Source organism: Eretmochelys imbricata, chromosome 1, assembly GCF_965152235.1.
Source record: "Eretmochelys imbricata isolate rEreImb1 chromosome 1, rEreImb1.hap1, whole genome shotgun sequence".
In the NCBI taxonomy this organism is placed as follows: Eukaryota; Metazoa; Chordata; order Testudines; family Cheloniidae; genus Eretmochelys; species Eretmochelys imbricata.
Window position 1 is genome coordinate 216,303,014 of NC_135572.1, and position 25,071 is coordinate 216,328,084.

Consider the following 25,071-nt stretch of genomic DNA (forward strand, 5'->3'; position numbering starts at 1 on the left):
TAAACTCCCCTCCCTCCCAAATACCTTCCCCAGACCAGGTCTCTCAGCGCTGACTAGAAGACTAAGAGTAAAGCAGAACTATCAGTGTCCTATGAAAATTCAGAGTGTGGCCAGGTATACACCTGGGATTATCCTGAGCTAACAACCACCTGTTGTCAACCCATGGTAGTCAGACACTAACTCAGTATAGTTGGCAGCTGCGTGAACACTTTCATCTTTGGTGGCCAGTGTCCTTGCAGAAATGAGCTCTCACCTCAGCCAGGGATTTGGGGGCCTTATTATTACCTATACACCCTACTAAATCCATTTAAGCACATGCTGATTCTCAAGTGATACACTGACCAAGATTTTCAAAAATGGTCACAAAGGTTAACCTTCCAAATCCATACTTAGGTATCTAGATTAGTGACCTGGTTTTCAAAAGTGCAGCAGCTCCCACTGATATCAATGGGACTACTCACATAGTAAGATATTACTCAAAGGGTATTAAGGTGGCAGCACTGGGCCCTAACCCATGTGTTTCAAGAATACATTGCAATAGAAAGTTCCACAGGTTAATTATTTTAAAAATACCTTTTATCAATTTAAAAGGCATTGCCTTCAGTTTCCCTTCTGTGCTGTGTGGTGGACCTGATTGACCTTCCCTACTCATTCATTAATTTATCACTATCATTATTATATTGGGAGTTCGATATTTTTATTGGAATGTTACATTTCTATGGAACATGCCAAAATTAAACAAAACAAAACAAAAAACAAACAAACCTGAGATGCAGTACTTGGCTAGATTGATGAGTCCAGGGAGATTTATTAGAGTGAAGAATTGTCTCCCAAGTGAAGTTGTGAAAGCCCCATAATTTGGGTCATTTACCATTAGAAGTGGGAAAATCACCACCACCACAGGGACAGTATATTAGAATAGAACCTCAGAGTTACGAACACCTAGGGAATGGAGGCTGTTCGCAACTCTGAAATGTTCGTAACTCTGAACAAAATGTTATGGCTCTTTCAAAAGTTTGAACATTGATTTAATACAGCTTTAAACTTTACTATACAGAAGAAAAAATGCTGCTTTTGACCATCTTAATTTAAATGAAACAAACACAAAAACAGTTACCTTATCTTGTCAAATCTTTTTTTTAAACTTTCCCTTTTTCTAAAATAGCTTACATTTAACGGAGTACTGTATAGTATTTGCTTTTTTATTTGTCTCTGCTGCCTAATTGAGTACTTCTGGTTCCAAATGAGGTGTGTGGTTGACCAGTCAGTTTGTAACTCTGGTGTTCATAAATCTGAGGTTCTACTATATAAAAATAAACCTGCATTGACCAGAAAGAGGACATGGACAAGAGACAACCTAATAAAAGGTCTTCTCCAACTCTGATTTATAGGATCTTAAACCCCACATGGAGAAATTTTAACTACTGGAAAGAAAATGTACATTCTAGAAAGGCAGATGAATCTCAAAAGGTTTCGAGCTTTGATCTGGGTAAATAGTGCACTAACAAAACCTGGAATAAAATCAAAGAAAAATTGTCCAAAGCTCCCATTTTATTTTTAAATTGAAGGCTGACTTTTTAAATCATTTTTAAAAAAGCTGTGCAATTGAGGAAAAGTTTATGATTAACTCTGGGTTTTTTTGTTTTTGTTTTTTTTACTTTTTTGCTACCTGTGACTGATAAACGCCTAAATTTGGGTTTTCAAACTTTCCATTGTGTATTTTCCTTTGGTGAAATCCTTGGGCTCGTGATAAAGCCAGTTCAGGAAGATAAATACCCAGCAATTCCCTCCTCTAGTCTACAGAGTTGTGTTGGAATCCATAGGAAGACCATGTGTCAAGGTTCCTTCCCCACTCTGAACACTAGGGTACAGATGTGAGAACCTGCATGAAAACCTCCTAAACTTACTTTCACCAGCTTAGGTTAAAACTTCCCCAAGGTACAAACTATTTTACCCTTTGCCCTTGAATTTTCGCTGCCACTACCAAACATCTAACACAGGTATTATTATTATTAGGAAACAGTTCGTTTGGAAACGTCTTTCCCCAAAAAATCCTCCCAAAAATTACCCCCTTTTTTCTGGGGAAGGTTTGATAAAAATCCTCCCTAATTTGCATAGGTGACCACAGACCCAAACCCTTGGATCTTAAGAACAATGAAAAAAGCATTCAGGTTCTTAAAAGAAGAATAGAAGAAAAAGTAAAAAAGAATCACCTCTGTAAAATCAGGATGGTAAATACCTTACAGGGTAATTAGATTCAAAACATAGAGAATCATAGAATCATAGAATATCAGGGTTGGAAGGGACCTCAGGAGGTCATCTAGTCCAACCCCTTGCTTAAAGCAGGACCAATCCCCAATTAAATCATCCCAGCCAGGGCTTTGTCAAGCCTGACCTTAAAAACTTCTATGGAAGGAGATTCCACCACCTCCCTAGGTAACACATTCCAGTGTTTCACCACCCTCATAGTGAAAAAGTTTTTCCTAATATCCAGCCTAAATATCCCCCACTGCAACTTGAGACCATTACTCCTTGTTCTGTCAATCCCTCTAGGCAAAACCTTAAGTTACAAAATTACACAAAAACAGGAATATCCATTCCTTTCAGCACATCTTATTTTCTCAGCCATTTAAAAGAAATCAGAATCTAACACATATCTAGCTAGATTACTTACTAAGTTCTAAGACTCCATTCCTGTTCTGACCCCAGCAAAACCATCACACAGACAGACCCAGACCCTTTGTTTCTCCCCCACTCCAGCTTTGAAAGTATCTTGTCTTCTCATTGGTCATTGTGGTCAGGTGCCAGCGAGGTTATCCTAGCTTCTTAACCCTTTACAGGTGAAAGGGTTTTTCCTCTGGCCAGGAGGGATTTTAAAGGTGTTTACCCTTCCTTTATATTTATGACACCATGAAATACATCCTGGTTGTAGCCTTTCTGGGAGCAGCTGGTAAGTTCATTTTTTATTTTACTTTACAGTGAAGTTTAGATGTGATGAAAAGGGCCAGGTTCTGTAGTGCTGGAGGGTGAAGTCCCGTTTTATCCCCAAAATTGTCAAGGCAACACTAGTGCAATATTGCTTGACCTCCAAACATGCATACATCCTGACCTCCCTGCTGAGACTATCAGCCACGGGCTAATTGTCACAGTGTTTCATTGTGATATGGACACATGGCACTGGAAGCTGGACTGATTGAGTCCCACAGCCTGATTTCAGAGAGCAACCAACAAAGAGCCATCAGCTGTGGAGACCTTTTGGCTACCACCAGCTTGAGCTTGAAGCAAAGTCAGCATCCTACAAGTGAGAGGTTTCATATCCCATTCCCAATCCCCTCATCCAGACTGGCTCCATGATCCCCATGATGGATATTAATTTATTTCTTCCTCTTTCACCCATTTGCCTTCCCCATTGATGACACTGATGATGACAAGATCGTGGGAGGCTACACATGCCCAAAGAACTTTTTGCTCTACCAGGCATCCCTGAACATCGGGTACCATTTCTGTGGAGGTGCCCTCATTAACAGCAGATGGGTTGTCTCAGCCGCTCACTGCTACAAATCGTGAGTAGAAAATATTTGTGCTGTTAAATTACTGCATCCCCTGCAGCCCTAATGCCCCTGTTGGCTCTGAGAGTGTCACATCTGATTAACTAAGCATGGGTCAGGAGAGACTGTCAAGGAATGCCTCAGTCCTTCAAGAAGTGGAGAGAGGCTCTGGAGAGGCTCAGGAGAGGCTCTGGTTTCTGTGTCAGTACTGACTGCAGTGCTCCAGCAGCCTGGCACAATTGCCCTGCTGCATGAGGTGATGATTCGGTTCTGGGTGACCCTTTTTCTGCGTTAGTACTGAATCTTCCCTAGCATGAGGCACCGGTCGTGGTGACCATCGATGGATATGTCTACACTTTGAGCTGGAGGCGTGATTCCCAACTCAAGGAGATGTACATGCTGAAAATAGAGTGAGGCTGTAGCAGTGTGAGTGGTAGGAAGGGTTAACCACCCCCAAGCACTTACCCACCCGAGCCCATAGGCACATACTTGGGGCTGCTAGTGCCTTCCACAACTTGCACCACCATGGCTTCACTCTTACTTTTAGCATGCTTGCTCAATTAGAGCTAGCACAAGAATGTCTCCCTGAGCTTGGAATCACCCCTCCAGATCAAAGTGCCCTACAATGGTCTAGTAGTTTCTGGGAGTCTCTTTTTTGCCTTAGGGAGGAAACTGGCTTTGTAAGAGTTGGATCATGAAGCAAAGTTGCAAAAAGTGGAATGATGGACTTACAAAGAATGAATGAATGAATAGCAAAGCAGAGCAAAATGGGCATCCCGTGTGTTGACCATAGGGTGACCAGATGTCCCTATAAAATCCGGACTGGCCTGATTTTTAGTTCTTTGTCCCGTATCCCGATATTGCGGCTTTGGCAGCTCCAGTATTTTTTTTTGTTTGTTTGTTTGTTTTTGCTTCCCCCATGTGTCCCGATATTTTGTCCATTTCATCTGGTCACTCTAGCTGACCATCACTAGTTCTGTGACATGTGTAGAGAGGCGTAGGCCAACCAGAATATCACCCAGGTCTCCTCTCCCTGCTCCCCATGTTGTGCTTCAGCCAAAGCAGTACTCCCAGAACTTCCCTGCACTGTGGATTGGGTATTAAGCTAAATCCTGGTGTGTGAACTCGACGCCAGAGAGCTGCCCACTGAACTAGAGCAACGGAGACCTTAGTGCTGGTGTTGACAGCAACTGTAGTTGTGGTAATATCCATAGTGATGGTGAGGGTTGTTATGATAATGATGATGAATAACGATGGTGACAGTGCTGGTGAGGATGCTGTTATTCCGTTCTCTTTTTCAGCTCTATCCAGGTGAGGCTTGGAGAACACAACCTGGCAGTCAGGGAAGGCACTGAACAGTTCATTAATTCAGCCAAAGTCATCCGTCACCAGAATTACAGCCCCTAGACGCTGGACAATGACATCATGCTCATCAAGCTGGCCAGTGCAGCTACCCTCAACCCCTACATCAACACAATTGCCCTGCCGACCAGCTGTGTGGCCACTGGCACCCAATGCCTGATCTCTGGCTGGGGCAACACCCTCAGCAGTGGCAGTAAGTGCTCTTTGGGAGTGTAGAGCTTCTCTAGGACACTGGAGACATTTATTGACCCAGTGGTGGGCCCCAGGGAAGAGAGTATGGGGAAGGGAGAGCACTTGTAGGGGAGGTGGTTTGAAGAGAGAGCCCATGTGGGGAATTATGGCTCAAAGGGAAAAGCCTGTGGAGAGCACGGGCCTTTTATCTGATTTAAATATGTTCTCTTCTAATATCCTTGATTTTCTCTTGTTCTTTGTTATTGGCATGAGGCAGGCTGAAGCACCAAACACGTTTTTCTATGATATTCAGGAGGAAGTCCTCCATCCCCATTATTTGAGACATTCAATGGGCCAGATCCTGAGAGTTGCTGAGCACCCACAGTTCCCCCTGAGATCAGTGAACTCAATGGGTTATCCACACTTCTAAGGATGGAGGAAAATATTTTATTTCAAATTTAAGTTTATTACATTAGAACTCCATTTTTACACTATAACTCCTGCACTAGCCTAGGGAGCAGGAACAGGGATCATAGAATCATAGAATCATAGAATATCAGGGTTAGAATCACAGAATCATAGAATGTCAGGGTTGGAAGGGACCCCTGAAGGTCATCTAGTCCAACCCCCTGCTCGAAGCAGGACCAATTCCCAGTTAAATCATCCCAGCCAGGGCTTTGTCAAGCCTGACCTTAAAAACCTCTAAGGAAGGAGATTCTACCACCTCCCTAGGTAACGCATTCCAGTGTTTCACCACCCTCTTAGTGAAAAAGTTTTTCCTAATATCCAATCTAAACCTCCCCCACTGCAACTTGAGACCATTACTCCTCGTTCTGTCATCTGCTACCATTGAGAACAGTCTAGAGCCATCCTCTTTGGAACCCCCTTTCAGGTAGTTGAAAGCAGCTATCAAATCACCCCTCATTCTTCTCTTCCGCAGGCTAAACAATCCCAGCTCCCTCAGCCTCTCCTCATAAGTCATGTGTTCTAGACCCCTAATCATTTTTGTTGCCCTTCGCTGGACTCTCTCCAATTTATCCACATCCTTCTTGTAGTGTGGGGCCCAAAACTGGACACAGTACTCCAGATGAGGCCTCACCAATGTCGAATAGAGGGGAACGATCACGTCCCTCGATCTGCTCGCTATGCCCCTACTTATACATCCCAAAATGCCATTGGCCTTCTTGGCAACAAGGGCACACTGCTGACTCATATCCAGCTTCTCGTCCATTGTCACCCCTAGGTCCTTTTCCGCAGAACTGCTGCCTAGCCATTCGGTCCCTAGTCTGTAGCGGTGCATTGGATTCCTCCATCCTAAGTGCAGGACCCTGCACTTATCCTTATTGAACCTCATCAGATTTCTTTTGGCCCAATCCTCCAATTTGTCTAGGTCCTTCTGTATCCTATCCCTCCCCTCAAAGCGTATCTACCACTCCTCCCAGTTTAGTATCATCCGCAAATTTGCTGAGAGTGCAATCCACACCATCCTCCAGATCATTTATGAAGATATTGAACAAAACCGGTCCCAGGACCGACCCTTGGGGCACTCCACTTGATACCGGCTGCCAACTAGACATGGAGCCATTGATCACTACCTGTTGAGCCCGACAATCTAGCCAGCTTTCTACCCACCTTATAGTGCATTCATCCAGCCCATACTTCCTTAACTTGCTGACAAGAATACTGTGGGAGACCGCGTCAAAAGCTTTGCTAAAGTCAAGAAACAATACATCCACTGCTTTCCCTTCATCCACAGAACCAGTAATCTCATCATAAAAGGCAATTAGATTAGTCAGGCATGACCTTCCCTTGGTGAATCCATGCTGACTGTTCCGGATCACTTTCCTCTCATGCAAGTGCTTCAGGATTGATTCTTTGAGGACCTGCTCCATGATTTTTCCAGGGACTGAGGTGAGGCTGACTGGCCTGTAGTTCCCAGGATCCTCCTTCTTCCCTTTTTTAAAGATTGGCACTACATTAGCCTTTTTCCAGTCATCCGGGACTTCCCCCGTTCGCCACGAGTTTTCAAAGATAATGGCCAATGGCTCTGCAATCACAGCCGCCAATTCCTTCAGCACTCTCGGATGCAACTCGTCCGGCCCCATGGACTTGCACGTCCAGCTTTTCTAAATAGTCCCTAACCACCTCTATCTCCACAGAGGCCTGGCCATCTCTTCCCCATTTTGTGATGCCCAGCGCAGCAGTCTGGGAGCTGACCTTGTTAGTGAAAACAGAGGCAAAAAAAGCATTGAGTACATTAGCTTTTTCCACATCCTCTGTCACTAGGTTGCCTCCCTCATTCAGTAAGGGGCCCACACTTTCCTTGGCTTTCTTCTTGTTGCCAACATACCTCAGGAGGTCATCTAGTCCAACCCCCTGCTCAAAGCAGGATCAATCCCCAATTAAATCATCCCAGCCAGGGCTTTGTCAAGCCTGACCTTAAAAACTTCTAAGGAAGGAGATTCTACCACCTCCCTAGGTAACGCATTCCAGTGTTTCACCACCCTCCTACTGAAAAACTTTTTCCTAATATCCAACCTAAACCTCCCCCAGAGAGCAACAATACCCGAAGTCTGAAGGTGCAAACAATTCAATGTTTATTGGGGTGAACTTCCAGCAAGTTTAAATCCAAGTTCCTTTTTCCTTATTTTTGAATCCCAACTTACTTCCTGTTTGCCCCTCATTTATATAATAATATTCTTAGCTATACCTTAACCAATCATTCTACTGAAATTTAACTAACCAATCCGCTAACCAATTATATCCCACCACCTTAACTAGTTTATACCCAGCAAAATTAATTATACAGCAGACAGAAACAATCACAGAACCAGACAGAGACCATGCAAATAAACAATAGCAAAGTGGGAACTATAATGACAAAACAATACAGAAGTGACGATTTCACAACTACATCTATAAAGACATAAGGGTTTCCCAGCTGTGTCTATTGATAAGTGAGTTCTTACCAAACAGAAAACTATCAACCTAAATTTCCTTTTACATCTTCTAGGCTCTTCCCTTTCTCTGGAGGTAATAGATCAGATCACCTTCCTAACAGCCCCATACTGACTAGTTCAGGATGTAAGGATGTGACCGTTCGCTTCCCAGCTTATGGCTGCCTCTGCTGCTTAGCCAAAGGCCTTAGCCTAAGAACAGGGCCCCAGACTGTCACAGTGAGAGAAGGCCCTTACACAGATTCTTTCTTGTATACCTCTATTACTAGCTAAATGATAAACATATACCTACATTCTTAGAGTACAGGCCTTTACAGACAGGCCTGAATATCTATATCCTAACAGTAACCCTCACCAGCTTGTAGGAAAAAGGGCCTTTAGCATTATTGGGCTAACATACCTGTTTTCCCAGACCCTCTGGCAGCCATCCAGCCTGACTTTGCCACATAGAGCAGGCATCATACAGTGGTAAAAGGGACCTATCTGAGTTGGAATATATCCAGCTCTCCAGGGCTAATCCCCCTCTGGTTATGAAAGGTGCTGTGGGATTTCTTATGACTCTGAATGCTCAGAGCTTTGGTTTTATGTCTTATCTGAAAGTAGTAGCCCCTATAGCATTGTACTCACTAGTATCATGCTCGAATACAGGGTCAGTGCTGACTCGGAGGCAAGAGCTCCCCCTACTGACTCTCCCTCAACACTCCCTGCAGCACAGTATGGATGAGGGAAGAGTGCCATCACTTGAGTGTACAATACTAACACCACCTATTGCTCATGGCTCTCCAACCTCTTGACAGATGCAATGAGACGTGACAAAGTCAGTCCATCAGTAGGGCTCAGCAATGGTATGGGAAAAGAGCCCGATGCGTGAGTGGCAAACCTTCCCACCTGCCCACTCGCCAGACGGAAGTTGAAGCTCTGCTTCCCCGCTTGCCTGTGACCCTCAGCCTGGCTTTCTGATGGCTCTCCATGGTGACTGCACCAGTCTTAACCCAGCTTCTCCAGACTGAATGATTGTGTGCAGCATTTTTCCAGTGGTCAGTGGGAGTGCTGCATTTCTTGAGGCCTTGCTTGACCTTGTCATTGTATCGGAGGTTTGGCCTTCCTCTGCATGGCAGCCAGGTTGGCCATAGCGCACAGCCTTTGGCAGACAGTCTTGAGGCATGCGTTCCACGTGTCCCAACCAGTGAAGCCTGTGAACATTCAGCAAAGTCTGCATAGACTGTAGGCCAGTTCTCTCAAGGATCTCATTATTGGTGATCTGTTGGTCCCAAGTAACAAGGATTTTTCTAAGGCAGTGGAGGTGGAAACTGTTCAATCTCTGGTCTTGCTTGGAGTATGTAACCCAGCTTTCACAACTCTAAAGAAGGGTACTAAGGACACAAGCTGGATAAACAAGACACCTTTGTGTTCAGGGTTAGCAACTTGTTATTCCAAATACGTGAAGTAAGTTTGCCAAAGGGAACAGAAGCTTTGCCGATTCTAGCATTAACTTCCCTATCAAGGTTAAGTGAGCTGGTGATAATTGAGACAAAATATCAGAAGTGATCCATGTTGTCCAGAACTTCATTATTGACATAGATTTTAGGTGGAATATTGGTACCTTGTGACATGACAACTGTTTTCTTCGTACTGATTACTATGCAAAACTTGGTGCATGCACTGGAAAACTTGTTCATCATGACCTGAAGTTCATCAGGTGAATTAGAGATGAATGAAGCATCATCTGCAAAAAGCAGATCCTGAATAGTCAGCTGGGTAATATGCCTTCTGCTCTGGAATTGTCTGATGTTAAGCTGCCGTCCATCCTCGATTCAGTTAGTATGCCAGATTGATCATTTCCAAAGGCATACTTAAAAAGAGCAGAGAAGAAGATGCCAAAGCCACTGTGCACTAAGATGCAGCCTTGCTTCATACCAGTATCAATACTAAAGTCAGATGATGTTTCGTTTTCATACTGGATGTTGCCTTCACTCCCTTGTGGAACTTTTTGAATAGGGAGAGCACCTTTTGTGGTCAGCCAGTTTTCAACACGACTTTATAGATGCCATTCCTACACTAACCATGTTGAAGACCTTTTGTAGGTCAACAAATGCTACATACATAGGTGCCTGTTGTTCATGGCTTTTTTTCTTGCAACAAGTATAATGTGAAGGACATATCAGTCATGGAGCATCCAGATCTGAACCCACATTGGCTCTCAGGATAGACTCTCTCAGCAAGGACTTGGAATATTTTCAACAGGACCATTGCAAGCACTTTGCCGACCATGCTGAGCAAAGATATCCCACAATAGTTGTTGCAGTCTGCTCTGCCCCTTGTGGGGAAATCTATATGTAAGTAGTGTCAGGATGAGCTCCACCCTGACATCTGGTGGTGAGGTGTGGCAAGTTGTGGAAAAGAACTTCAGGGGCCGATCTCATTTGCATAGGCACACCCACCCCACCTAGAATGAGGCCATAGCTGCCCAAATGGTCACTTTGGCTGCTGTGGGATCCCCAGTGTCTCTGTTATTGGGGCAGGAAGAATAAATTGTTATTACCCTGATTATGGGAACTGTGCTTGGAACTGTACTTGGCCTTTTGTTATGATGGAGGGACTCGCCATCAACTAAGTAGCACTCGCTAGGCAAGGGTCATGGGTTTTAAAACTCTGTGACTGGATAGAGGCTGGGGACAAGTATTAATACTTAGTGGCATGGGCCCCTTGGTGAGGGCCTTACATGCTAATTGCATTTCCTCCACTGTGGAATATCAGAGCTAATTTTGATTCCATTAGGAATCTAGTTACAGGCTGCTGAGCTCACTTTGGGCTAATGGTGTACCAGCACTGAGGCTCCCCTACTGCAAGCTGAATTCACCAAAGAGCTGAACTGACTAAGAGCTGAAATCACTGAGTGTTGTGTTAAGTAGTGGGGGAGCCTGAAGATATATTGTGGAGCAGTTTGTGGGATGGCTGGAGTGCCTTGTGGACAGGCTGGTGGAGCAGTTCGTAGGACAGTGGGAGCTGCTTGTGGGACGCGGAGCAGTTTGTAGACCGGCTGGTGGAGCAGTTCGTGGGATGGCGGGAGCTGCTTGTGGGCCACGGAGTGGAGCTGAGCGAAGGAGTTCGTGGAGCGGATGGCGGAGCGAAGCGGATGGCGGAGCGGAGCGAAGCGAAGGCCTATGGAGCTGTGGGGCAGTCAGCTTCAGATCATGTAAGGTGCCTCTTACCCCCGTCCCATCTCCACCCAGGTTGGGAGGTAAAGCTCCGCAGATAAACTTTCGAACTCTGGGGCTGCCCTGACCAGGGACAGAGACTTTTGGGTCATTGGACTTTTGGGACTTTGGGTGATTTGGAGTTGCTGGACTCAAGAACCAAAGGGAAAGGGGCTTACCCCAATTTGCTTGGGGTGGGTTTTTTTGCTCATGGGTTGTGTTATGAATCCTGTTGGTGGTGTTTCCCCAACATAATGCCACATTGTTTCTCTCTGTTATTAAAAGGCTTTTTGCTACACTCAGACTATGTGCTTGTGAGAGGGGAAGTATTGCCTCTTGGAGGCACCCAGCGGGGGTGGTATATATTTGTCCCAGGTCACTGGGTGAGGGCTCGAGCCGGTTTGCATTGTGTTATTGGAATGGATCCCCTAGATATTGAACCTGGCCCTTGTTGCTGCCAACTCTGACGGGCAGAAGGGTTACATATATTTACACACACACACATGATGTTTTCCACTTCCCCCCACCAATATCTCACAGCGGCAAGAACGGGACCCCTATTATGCTTCTTCCCCATGTGCATGCATGATGAAGAGCAGAGATGAGAGCTGGACCAGGAGATCAGGCTGGAATGGCCTTCATGGCACACAAGACCAGGCTAGCCACCAGGTACCAGGGAGGAGTCCCGGTCCAGCCTTTTCCTGCCTTCCAGCCACTGCATGTCCCAGGAATTAAACTGTATAAAAAGCCAATCAGGTGCGAACCAGCTGAGCAGCGAACAGCAGAGCGGCTAACAGAGGGAGTTTGCCTGGGAGTTTGCCTAGGGAGAGCCTGCTTAGGCTTACACCTTGCCGGCTTCTCTGAGTAGTTACTACAACTCTTGAGGAAGCTCGTAGAAGGAAGGTAATATGGACGGGGGGTGTTCAGCGGTTGTGACCTACACTGGATGTGCCATGTTTGTCTTTCTTCCACAGGACAGAGGCGACTTTCTCTGTACAAAGTGCAAGCTGGTCTCCATATTGGAAGAGAAGGTTCAAGGTCTGGAGCAACAGGTATCGACCGTGCGTTGCATAAGAGAAACTGAAGATTTCCTGGACAGACGTCAGGATATGCTTCTACAGGCACAAGATTCTGAAGATTCAGAGCAGGCTGCGCAGCAGGGATAGGAGGACGGGGAAGAAATTTGGCAGCACGTGACCTCCAGAAGAAGAAAGGGGAGCTTCCATGTACCAGCAACGCAGATACAGGTAAGTAACCGTTTTCATGTTCTCTCCATAGGTACGAATGCGGAGAGTGGACTAGATGAGACATCTAAGGGAAGGGAACTGAAGGAGACTCCTCCGATTGGAAGGCATGAGATGCAGTGTCCTAGGGTTGGGGGTTCCACGACCACTGCTCCCAAGAGAAGGAGGCGGGTGGTGGTGGTCAGGGACTCTCTCCTCAGGGGGACTGAGTTATCTATCTGCTGCCCCGACCGGGAAAACTGAGAAGTCTGCTGCTTGCCAGGAGCTAGGATTCACGATGTGACGGAGAGACTGCCGAAACTCATCAAGCCCTCGGACCACTACCCCTTCCTGCTTCTCCACATGGGCACCAATGATACTGCCAAAAATGAGCGGATCATTGCAGACTACGTGGCTCTGGGAAGAAGGATAAAGGAGTTTGAGGCGCAAGTGGTGTTCTCGTCCATCCTCCCTGTGGAAGGAAAAGGCCTGGATAGAGACCGTCGAATCGTGGAAGTCAACGAATGGCTACGCAGGTGGTGTCGGAGAGAAGGCTTTGGATTCTTTGACCATGGGATGGTGTTCCAAGAAGGAGGAGTGCTAGGCAGAGACGGGCTCCACCTAACAAAGAGAGGGAAGAACATCTTCGCAAGCACGCTGGCTAACCTAGTGAGGAGGGCTTTAAACTGGGTTCACCAGGGGAAGGAGACCAAAGCCCTGAAGTAAGTGGGGAAGTGGGATACCAGGAGGAAGCAAAAGAAGGAAGGACTCCTCCATCATACTGAGAAAGCAGAATGATCAGCGAGTTATCTTAAGTGCCTATACACAAATGCAAGAAGCCTGGGAAAGAAGCAGGGAGAACTGGAAGTCCTGGCACAGTCAAGGAATTATGATGTGATTGGAATAACAGAGACTTGGTGGTATAACTCACATGACTGGAGTACTGTCATAGATGGATGGATATAAACTGTTCAGGAAGGACAGGCAGGGCAGAAAAGGTGGGGGAGTTGCACTGTATGTAAGGGAGCAGTATGACTGCTCAGAGCTCAAGTATGAAACTGAAGAAAAACCTGAGTGTCTCTGGATTAAGTTTAGAAGTGTGAGCACCAAGGGTGACGTCATGGTGGGAGTCTGCTATAGACCACCGGACCAGGGTGATGAGGTGGACGAGGCTTTCTTCCAGCAACTCACAGAAGTTACTAGATCACAGGCCCTGGTTCTCATGGGAGACTTCAATCATCCTGATATCTTCTGGGAGAGCAATACAGCGGTGCACAGAAAATCCAGGAACTTTTTGGAAAGTGTAGGGGACAATTTCCTGGTGCAAGTGCTGGAGGAACCAACTAGGGGCAGAGCTCTTCTTGACCTGCTGCTCACAAACATCGAAGAATTAGTAGGGGAAGGTAAAGTGGATGAGAACTTGGGAGGCAGTGACCATGAGATGGTCGAGTTCAGGATCCTGACACAGGGAAGAAAGAAGCGCAGCAGAATACGGACCCTGGACTTCAGAAGAGCAGACTTTGACTCCCTCAGGATCCCCTGGGAGAATAACATGAGGGGGAAAGGAGTCCAGGAGAGCTGGCTGTATTTTAAAGAATCCTTATTGAGGTTGCAGGGACAAACCATCCCGTTGTGTAGAAAGAATAGTAAATACGGCAGGCAACCAGCTTGGCTTAACAGTGATTTCACCTTGCTGATCTTGAACACAAAAAAGAATCTTACAAGAAGTGGAAGACTGGACAAATGACCAGGGAAGAGTATAAAAATATTGCTCGGGCATGCAGGAGTGAAATCAGGAAGGCCAAATCACACCTGGAGTTACAGCTACCAAGAGATGTTAAGAGTAACAAGAAGGGTTTCTTCAGGTATGATAGCAACAAGAAGAAAGTCAAGGAAAGTGTGGGCCCCTTACTGAATGAGGAAGGCAACCTAGTGACAGGGGATGTGGAAAAAGCTAATGTACTCAATGCTTTTTTTGCCTCTGTCTTCACGAACAAGGTCAGCTCCCAGACTACTGCACTGGGCAGCACAGCATGGGGAGGAGGTGACCAGCCCTCTGTGGAGAAAGAAGTGGTTTGGGACTATTTAGAAAAGCTGGACGAACACAAGTGCATGGGGCTGGATGTGCTGCATCCGAGAGTGCTAAAGGAGTTGGTGGATGTGATTGTAGAGCCATTGGCCATTATCTTTGAAAACTCATGGCGATTTGGGGAAGTCCCGGATGACTGGAAAAAGGCTAATGTAGTGCCCACCTTTAAAAAAGGGAAGAAGGAGGATCCTGGGAACTACAGGCCAGTCAGCCTCACCTCAGTCCCTGGAAAAATCATGGAGCAGGTCCTCAAGGAATCAATTCTGAAGCACTTAGAGGAGAGGAAAGTGATCAGGAACAGTCAGCATGGATTCACCAAGGGCAAGTCATGCCTGACTAATCTAATTGCCTTCTATGACAAGATAATTGGCTCTGTGGATGAGGGGAAAGTGGTGGACATGTTGTTCCTTGACTTTAGCAAAGCTTTTGACACGGTCTCCTACAGCATTCTTGCCAGCAAGTTAAACAAGTATGGGCTGGACGAATGGAGTATAAGGTGGATAGAAAGTTGGCCAGATTGTCGGTCTCAACGGGTAGGTATCAATGGCTCCATGTATAGTTGGCAGCCGGTATAAAGTGGAGTGCCCCAAGGGTCGGTCCTGGGGCCAGTTTTGTTCAATATCTTCATTAATGATCTGGAGGATGGTGTGGATTGCACCCTCAGCAAGTTTGCAGATGACACTAAACTGGGAGGAGAGGTAGATACTCTGGAGGGTAGGGATAGGATACAGAGGACCCTAGACAAATTGGAGGATTGGGCCAAAAGAAATCTGATGAGGTTCAACAAGGACAAGTGCAGAGTCCTGCAATTAGGGCGGCAGAATCCCATGCACGGCTACAGACTAGGGACCGAATGGCTCGGCAGCAGTTCGGCAGAAAAGGACCTAGGGGTTACAGTGGATGAGAAGCTGGATATGAGTCAACAGTGTGCCCTTGTTGCCAAGAAGGCCAATGGCATTTTGCGATGTATATGTAGGGGCATTGCCAGCAGATGGAGGGATGTGATTGTTCCCCTCTATTTGACATTGGTGAGGCCTCATCTGGAGTACTGTGTCCAGTTTTGGGCCACACACTACAAGAAGGATGTGGAAAAATTGTCCAGTGGAGTCCAGTGGAGAGCAACAAAAATGATTAGGGGACTGGAACACATGACTTATGAGGAGAGGCTGAGGGAACTGGGCTTGTTTAGTCTGCAGAAGAGAAGAATGAGGGGGGATTTGATAGCTGCTTTCAACTACCTGAAAGGGGGTTCCAAAGAGGATGGATCTAGACTGTTCTCAGTGGTAGCTGATGACAGAACAAGGAGTAATGGTCTCAAGTTGCAGTGGGGGAGATTTAGGTTGGATATTAGGAAAACCTTTTTCACTAGGAGGGTGGTGAAACACTGGAATGCGTTACCCAGGGGGGTGGTGGAATCTCCTTCCGTAGATATTTTTAAGGTCAGGCTTGAGAAAGCCGTGGCTGGGATGATTTAGTGGGGATTGGTCCTGCTTTGAGCAAGGGGTTGGACTAGATGACCTCCTGAGGTCCCTTCCAACCCTGATATTCTATGATTCTATGAAGGAGCAGGAGCATGTGCCCCAGCAGTCGGGGTCGGGTAGGGGATGGGACAGGGTACCGACACCTGGGTGCAGGGCAGGTGGACATTGGTGCTCAGTACACCAGCTGTCAAGGAAGGTGGGGCACAGGGTGCCAGGCACTAGCTGCTGAGGGGGGGCGTCCACAGGGCACCAGCTGCCAAAGAACTGCCAAAAGAATGGCAGTAGGAACTACCAGGATGCTGCTTCCCAGCCTGATGCCCCCCACCCCCATACCTCTACAAGTCTCAGTAGTTCCTTTTACTCCCCCTGCTATTCCTCTGCCCTCCCCCAATTCACAGAAATCTCTCCATGGCCCATTCATTATTTGACAGCATATTGAGACTGCTAATGGGGCAGTGTTTGTGCTGGTGATTTGAGTGATGGGAACACCTGCTCTAACAGAAGAAGCAAGAGGTCACCAAACTCCTTTCTCACAGGCTACCAAACAGCCATTGATAGAAACAACTTTCAATAACTCCCAGCCTGGGTGAAATCTGTGACCTGGGGGTGAAAGGCTGTGGGCCCCATTCCTGGTCCCCATAAGCAAGCCAGTCTCAGCAGGAGTATAGGGGTTATTTTGATGGTTGAACCCATTTTGTACTTTGGCTTGTGCACCTGTACACCACTGCCCCCTCCTGCAAGAGATATGTCATAGCTAAGGCTAAGATTTTGTCATGGTTATTTTTAGTAAAAGTCATGGACAGATCACAGGCAACAGATAAAAGTTCACAGAAGCTGTGACCTGTCCATGACTTTTGTGGCGGTGGCTCCATTGTTTCCCCCACCACCGTGGTGGCTGGGAGCTGCGGAGTCCCTGCCACCCCCCCCAACCCCCCCCCCCGCCCCATGCAAGGCTGTTGCCCTTTGCTGGAACCTGTAGGAGGGCCCCCTGAGGAGGCTGTCACTGAACCTTGCAGGGGGATCCTGAAGAGGCTGCTGCCTCTCATTGGAACCCTGCTGGGGCCCCGCTGGCTGCCAGCTCCAGTCCTGCAGCTCCAAGGGCTGAAGCAGAAATGTCACAGAGGTCTCTGGAAGTCACAGATTCCATGACTTCCATGACCTCTGTGACATAAACGTAGCCTTAGTCGTAGCTGCTCAGGTATGTACAAGTTTCCTCTGCAAAAGTAATGTCAAAAACCGCTACTGACATATTTTGCTACCAGTAGCAGTTACTGGCCTCTATGGATGTTCTTTTTCTGCCCTGTCCCAATTTTCTACCTCTCCACCTTTCCCATCCTTTGGTCCAGTGTAACACACTCTTGACAGGAAGTCAACCACATGTCACAATTTGTTACCCCTGGAGCAGAGTATGAGAAAGGTGAGAGGTGGCAAATATGCCCATCCATCACAATTTGCTACCTCTGCCCTTTCTTGCCCTCTGCTCCAGGGGTAGCTAGTGGTGACAGACTGGATTGTTCCTGTCACAATTTACTAGAATTTTGTAATCTCTATTTTAAATGTGGACACAAATAAAAAGAGATATTTTTCAAAATTTGGAAACTTTATTATTGTAGTATAATATATTGTAAAATTAGCTTACTTTACATTTCAAGTTTTTTTTCAAAAACAAGCATCTAAACATATTTTTAGATACAGAGTTAAGATTTTTTTCTTGACTGAAATGTACATTACAATTAAACTTCTCTATTACTCATTTATATTCCAGCTGTGCAATTCCAAGAAAACCAAAATATTTCTCCTAAAACCCAGTCATCCAAATTAGTCACCTCATGCTTAGAAAAGACTTCTTGATGCTTCTCTAGCAAAACACTTAACTTAGCCACCCATGCAGGAATCAGCCCTTGGGGCTCCACTTGAACTGGAACTGGAAGTTTTCCACCACGTCTTTCTTGAAAAGAGGTAATTTCTCCCTTCTTTTTACTCACAGCTCATCTCCATTCTCTTCCAATTTCCAAAAGCCTCATCTCACTGAGGGCTGTAAAATCAATGCCCAATTGATGTAATTCTCTATCTATTATGTCTGTTTTCTGAAGTTCATAGTCTTTCAGTTCAAGTCCAGTTAACATAATGCAAATGTTTCCACAAGTTGAGAGCCTGGAAAGAAGAAGGTAGAAGGATGCTTTTTTAACCCATCTTTTCTAGAAACTTCCCCAGATTGGAGCAAGCAGGCCACCCCTAACTAGGGCTGCTTAGACATCCAAGTTCCTGCCAAGTACCTGAGTCCCTCCCCACCAGAACGAGCAATGATCCCATGTTCTAGGTGTTCCTAACCTCTGACTGCCAGAAGCTGGGAGTGGGTAACAGGGGATCACTCAATGACTGCCTGTGCTGTTCATTCCCTCTGGGGCACCTGGCACTGGCCACTGTCGGCAGACAGGACACTGGGCTAGATGGGCCATTGGTCTGACCCCGTAAGGCCATTCTTATGTTCAGTAAAAATTACAGTATATTTTTGCCTTTATTATGAGATAGTATACTTCCCTTAGTGAATACTTTGGAACCAAGTTCTACATACCAGCCATGCCATGTGACCTCTGCACAATGTTGACAAAGGTAAATGATGAAGTGCTAAAACTAATAAGAATAATCAATAAATATTTTAAAAAGTAAACAAGGAGCAAGACGATTTTTAAAATGGATTGCAAGAAAGGGAGTGCAATTCAGGGAATCACAGCAGCAGCAAAGACAAATTTGTGAACTACTAGGAGACTTTATGCAGGTGTATAAACTGATAAGGGAATCTTTAAAATACTCAAAATGTGTGCCACACAGGTTTTCTTGGGAAGGGGGCGTAAAATATTTCACTGAATCAGATCTCCTTTAGCGCCTCAGGACATTATATCAGAAAGGGAAGAGCTGCTATGTCTAGGCACTAGGATGCCTTTAAGGACCCAACCCTGGGAAGCAGGTGCTGAGACGTACTGTCTTGTGAGAGGGGAAATAAAAAAGCCCCTCTGCCCTCCACCCTGTATCTGTAAACATGGAAGGTGGCTCATCCCACCAGGGTAACTCTGTGCCTCCTTGTGCCAGGGCTTTGCCCTCTGCCTCCACCTGGTAGTGCCTAGGATTGCCAACTTTCTAATTGCACAATCCAAACACCCCTGCCCTGCCCCACCCCTTCCCCGAATCCCCGCCCCTGCCCCATTCCTTCTCCAAGGCCCTGCCCCTGCTCACTCCATGCTCCCTCCCTCCATCACTTGCTCTCCCCTCCCCGCACTCACTTTCACCTGTCTGGGGCAGGGGGTCAGAGTGCAGGAGGGGGATAAGGACTCCAGCTGGGGGTGCGGGCTCTGGGATGGGACCGGGGATGAGGGTTTTGGGGTGCAGGAGAGGTCTCCGGGCTGTGGCAGGGGGTCAGGGTGCGGGAGGGGGATGAGGACTCCAGCTGGGGGTGCGGGCTCTGGGGTGGGGCCAGGGATAAAGGTTTGGGGGTGCAGAAGGAGAATCTGGGCTGGGGCTGAGGGGTTTGGAGTGCGGGAGGGGGCATGGGGTGCAGGGTCCCAGCAGCGCTTACCACAGCTCCCAGGAAGCAGCTGCCCGGTCCCTGCAGCCCCTAGATGCATGGGCAGCCAGGGAGGCTCTGTGCGCTGCCCTCACACCCAAAAGCGCCACCCCCGCAGCTCCCATTGGTTGCGGTTCCCGGCCAATGTAAGCTGTGGAGCTAGGGGCTGCAGGGACCTGGTGGTCGCTTTCAGGAGCTGTGTGGAACTAGGGCAGGCAGGGAGCCTGCCTTAGCCCCGGGTCCCCGCTGCGCCGCTGACCGGACTTTTAACAGCCCAGTCGACAATGCCAACTAGAGTTGCCAGGGTCCCTTTTTGACCGGGTGTTCCAGTTGAAAACCAGATGCCTGGCAACCCTAGCAGTGCCTCACCCCTGGCCTTAACCCCAGCTCCTACACCACTCCCTGATTTTTCCCCTCGCCTCTCTCCTGCCCCTGCCTCCAGCTGTTTGAGCCCCCTGCACAGTCCGTTTCTGCCTCCTGCACAGACTTTGCCCATCCCCCTGCTCCAATTTGCCCCTCTTTGCCCCCTTTTAACCCCTGTAAACAGCAGGCAGCAGATTTTACTTACAAGAGAAGGCAGAACAAGGGCAATGGCTTCAAAATATGTTACTGAGCATGCTTAGTCCATATGTGCTTGCTCAGTGCAAGCCAAGCAGCAAATTATGTCTGGTAGCAGTTTTTGACATTACAGCTGTCTCCTGTGCCTACGAGCTATGGCTCTCAGCAGGGCAGAAATCGGTGGTGCTGTCCCTGGGGCTGGAATTGTGCTCTGAGGAACAGTGGCCTTAGGGGTGTGCAGTTGTTCCAACCAGGGCCTTAATGTGTAAAGGAGAAAAAAGAAAAGTGGGGAATGAGAGAGGCGAGGTGAAGAGAGGAAAGGGGTAAAAGAGGGGAAATGAGAGGAATGAGCAGCGAGGGGAGAAAGCAGAAGAACACAGAAGGGAGAAATTATGTCCTACATCCAGCCTGAAATGACTCCCATTGTTCAATTTCATCCCATTGAAGGGAGAAGGAAGAGAGGAGGGAATGAAAGAAGAAATTACGGAACAGAAAAGGGAGAGGGGAGTATGGAGAAAAGAATGAGTAAACTGAGGGAAGAGGAGAGAAGAGACATGAAAAGTAAAAGAATCGAATAGAGAAAGGAAGGACGAAAGAACTCAGTGAGGGTGAAGAGAGATGAGAATGAGAGAGGAACAGAAAAATAGAGGAAGATGTAGAAGAGATAAGGAGGGATAGAGGAGAGGTGCTGAAAAACAGGAGAAAGGAGACAAGTGAGGAGGATAGAGAGGGAAATGAGCGGAGTAGAGATGAAGCTGTTAGAGCAGGAAGGAGTGTTTCTGATACATGATGCAAAGGTGTGTGTGCGTGTGGGGGAAGGGAAGTCCTTTCCCTTTGCTGGGAGATTTATACTAAGAACTTTCGGCAGTTGAGTCACTGTGTGATCTTGCTTAGCACAGTAATATATGCCTGAGTCTTGCACCTGAGCTCTCTCTGCAGACAGAGACAGGACATTGTTTTTTGTCCCACTGCTCTGGAAGTGACCTTCAAATGGCTTCTCAACATTTGCACTGGAACCTTCTGTAGAAAACAGCACCAGCTGCAGCCTTGCGTCCTTCCCCACAGCCTGCTTGTACCAGTACATGGTCGTGATTTGGGTTGTTGATAGAGAGCAGTTCAGTGTCAGTGGCTGTCCCTGACTGACCACTGTGTCTGGGGGTTGACGGATGGCCCATCCTGTGAGGAAATGGAAATTAAATTAGATGAGGGTTTAATGTGATTTCTGGCTAGAGATCAGGAAACATTTCCAAAGGTGAGGGGTCTACCACGGGGTGGAAGATTCATTACCTCCTTCATTTTATAACCTCACTGCAGACATCCTTAGAAAACATAACATTGGAAACCACACCACAGGAGCTGGGGACTGTGCGTAATGGGAAAAATGCCCAATAAAAGTTGTCCCATCTCTACTGTCTCTGATAAGCAAACAGATCTGTACACGCGTTTATGAGCTGTTGGTTAATTTAATGGATTTCAGTGGTGTTCACTTACCCCAAGAGGACAGGACAACCATGAAGAGCAAACAGGGAAACATTGGGTACCTGCACATCTGGCTGCGGATCTGTCTGAGACAGCTGCATAGACACACACAGCCTGAGCCTGAATCAGAACTTCCAACCTCTGGCAGAGCTGGCAGAGACTGCGAGACAGGAAGTGATGAGAGAGAGAGAGTGAGTTTTGTTCAGGGAGTGGGTGGGGAGGCAGAGTGAGAATAGTCAGTGAGACAACAGCTGAATCACTGTAATACATGTTAGCAGGAGATACGACCCATACACAGCTGTGTGTATGATCCTAATTGCTACTGTGGGGGTATTTGTGTGGAGGAGTAGGGGTGTTTGTTTTCAGTTCAGTAACAGAACTGGGAGCTGGAGGAAAGAGCCACCATGAGAGCCAAGCAGTTTTTTCTCTCCTCCTCACTCTTCTCTCCAGACTCCCACTAAACATGCAAGCTACAGAGAGATCACACAGCATACCTTCGAGTTTGTTGTATGGGCTCATCACATTTTTCATGCCCCTGAGATCTGCCCATTCATATCACACAAGATCTGAACAGTCAGCAGCTAGGAATCGCTTCGTTCTCTACCAGAGCTGGACTGGAATCTGCTGTGTTATTCTCCACATGCACACAAGAAGAACTGGTGTTAAACAAATAAATGCCTTCATTAATGACTTTACATTCACCTGACAGCACCGTGCCTGCTCTCAGCAACTTTCTGATCACAGCAGCCTTCCAGTTCCAAGTTATCTCGACATTTCTCTGTGACGGTGAGACTTTGAACTCTCCAACAACACCCTACGCTCTGTCACAACTATAGCTGCTGCTCCACACACCTGTGGCCTAGCGTCTTGAGGTCTAATATTGTCTGCAACTATTCACTGCATTTGCAACACCGTGTGCACTAATGGGAATGTTGCCGGCACCCAGAGCCGGAGGCAAGCAACAGTAGGGGTTCGTTGCCCAGTGTGCGTCACCCAATAAACACAATGGGGTGGAGAAGCAGAAAAGTTTATTTGGAGTTCCAAAGAAGGTACAGGGAGGATAGAATCTCAAATCCTGCACATTGAGCAGGCAGGGTCACATACCTTTATACTTCTTATCTCTATTGCATTACACATCAGCCAAGTAAAACTGCTTTGCCTTATATGGGTTACAACAATACTTTTTCCGGCAACCTTTAACGAGCATTTTAGCAATTCAAAACAACAGCACAGCCTGCTTAGCCTTGCGATTAATGAGGCAAATAAGCGGTTATGGCCTTGTAGCTGATTCCTGCCATTATCCTAACATGGCGCCAGCAAAACCTACACAAAACAGCTCTATCAGCAGCTGCAGCATTACTTTGGGAGTACAAGGGCTTTCTCAGGCCAGCCAGGACTGAATTCTGTGAAGGGGGGTTGAGCAAAGAGACTTCCTCGACACTCATGGCCTTCCATCCCCTCAACTTACCTAGTGGCCATGCCCTGGGACCCGAACAGGAAGACACCGTTACTGAGCTCACAAGGACGGACTGCTATGGCATAAATAACACTATAGGCAGTTCTCTCATATGCGGTACACAGCAGTGGTGTTTGTGCGCACTCATCCCCAAGTCAGCTGACCATTTCTTTTCTTAAACTTATGATTCAGCTCAATTGTTAAGGGACCTTAACTCCACTGGAGTTCAGGATGGCACTGCCTTTAGCCAGCCATCCTCCACGCTCACTGTGTCTGTCTATGAGCTGGTGACTGTGACACTGACAGTCTGATGTGTCAGGGTCCCCTGAAGCTCTTGATGAAAATACCCTTGTAGGCTCAGTTTCAACACTCGCTCTCCCTTATATGGAACTTCCTCTCCACTGACACCACTCTCATTTGCTGCTGGTCACATTGCAGATTTGTTAGGTGGACAGAGGCCTCATTAGGGCATAGAAGAAGGGTGCCACCAAATCTGTTCCTCTCCCTCCACAGTGATGCCAAGCAGGAGGAAAAGGCACCCGCCAGGGACTGGGATGGGGAGCTGCTCTCTCTCTATGTAGATACCTATCCCTCTCTTTCTCTCCATTTCCTTTTGCTGCACCTCTCTGGAGCTCTTATTCACTGCTCTCCTCGGCTGCAGGCCCTGCAACACAGGGCTATGTGATGTAAGTGCAATTGGGAATCACAAGGATGAAGGGCTTTGTTGTGTTCCTCTTGATTGTGTAGTTATCTGGGGTCATATGTGATGTGTTGTCTGCACCTCTTAGGGAATGAAGAGGACTTCCAGCATCCCTTCCAGTGCCTGTCTCTTCTAATATATGAAGTCTTACATACTGTCCACCGGACGAGAGGGGACACCCAGAAACCCGTGGAGTTGCGAAGGCAGCTCCACAGACTGCAGCCACCCCCCTGCAACACACTAGAGCACTTGTCTCAGCCACTGTAGCCAGGACAGGAGGTCAGGGAGGGCCAGAACGGGATAGCATTGCAGGGGAGTGCGAATGGGCTTAATGACTGGATTGGGGAAAAGAAAGAAAGAAAGAAAGAAAGAAAGAAAGAAAGAAAGAAAGAAAGAAAGAAAGAAAGAAAGAAAGAATAGTAGAGAGGACAGGGACTAAGAGAAAATCATTTGGAAAGAAAAAGGAGGGCAGGAGAGAAAGAGTCATATCCTGAGATGTATGGCATGGCAGTTCTTGGGGATCTTTACAGCCCATCTGGAGACACCGTATTTATCCTAGACAATTTGACTAGGAACCATGGCCCTGCAATAACCTTCTGATTCATAGGTGTGTGCACTCCCTCTGTTTCCTCCCATCTCTCTGGGTTTTTGCTGGCTGTCTCAGGGCTCTGTGTCACTGTGCAGTGCTGCACGCACAGTAATACACAGCCGAGTCTGACAGTGAAAGGCTTCTCCATGTTAGGTCCCATTTTGTGTTGTTCCTCAGGGCTGCCATGGGCTCAGCTGTGAAGTTGGTGCCAGGTCCACTTCCTAGAGAGCTGAAGAGTCCCTCCAGCTCCCTGCCTTCCCGTCGCCTATACCAGTACATCCAGTTGCAGCTGGTTTGTTTCAATGTACACTGCAGGGTTTTCGGATTCTCCTGAGCCCCTGTGAGAAAGGGCTGCTGCTCCACATAGGCTGACCCCATACCTGGAAAAGAAGCATTAAAAAAACTTGACAGAAATATGAGGGACGCGTGAATGCAGAAAATGGGGAGGTGGGGGAGGGAGAGAAAAAAAGTTTGAAAGGGAGAAACACAGAGAGAAAAATGAGAAGGAGAAAAAGACAGAAAATGGAAAAGACCTTGCCTGTGCAAACAAACAGGGATCTTTGTGCAATATTCTTGGCTGAGATTTGCCTTCCCTGTGGACTGAATTGACTGGACGTACATTAGGAGTCTCCCATCTGGGATTCACTCTTGGTTCTGACAGTCTCAGGTGGGTGTATTTTAACTCATAAATGTCTGGTC

General features: G+C 47.1%; 1 protein-coding gene across 1 annotated transcript in view; it reads right to left on the reverse strand.

Moving 5' to 3' along the window:
• The window catches only part of LOC144267525 (T cell receptor beta chain MC.7.G5-like), a 167,545-nt gene extending 145,869 nt beyond the window's left edge, over positions 1-21,676 (reverse strand). The window contains exons 1-2 of the mRNA XM_077821607.1: positions 21,640-21,676; positions 21,026-21,324 (exon numbers count right to left, since the gene is read on the reverse strand). Coding sequence (XP_077677733.1) covers positions 21,026-21,324; positions 21,640-21,661 — 321 coding nt within the window. The 5' untranslated portion in view covers positions 21,662-21,676. The remainder of the gene's footprint in view (positions 1-21,025; positions 21,325-21,639) is intronic.
• Between the last annotated feature and the right edge of the window lie 3,395 nt (positions 21,677-25,071).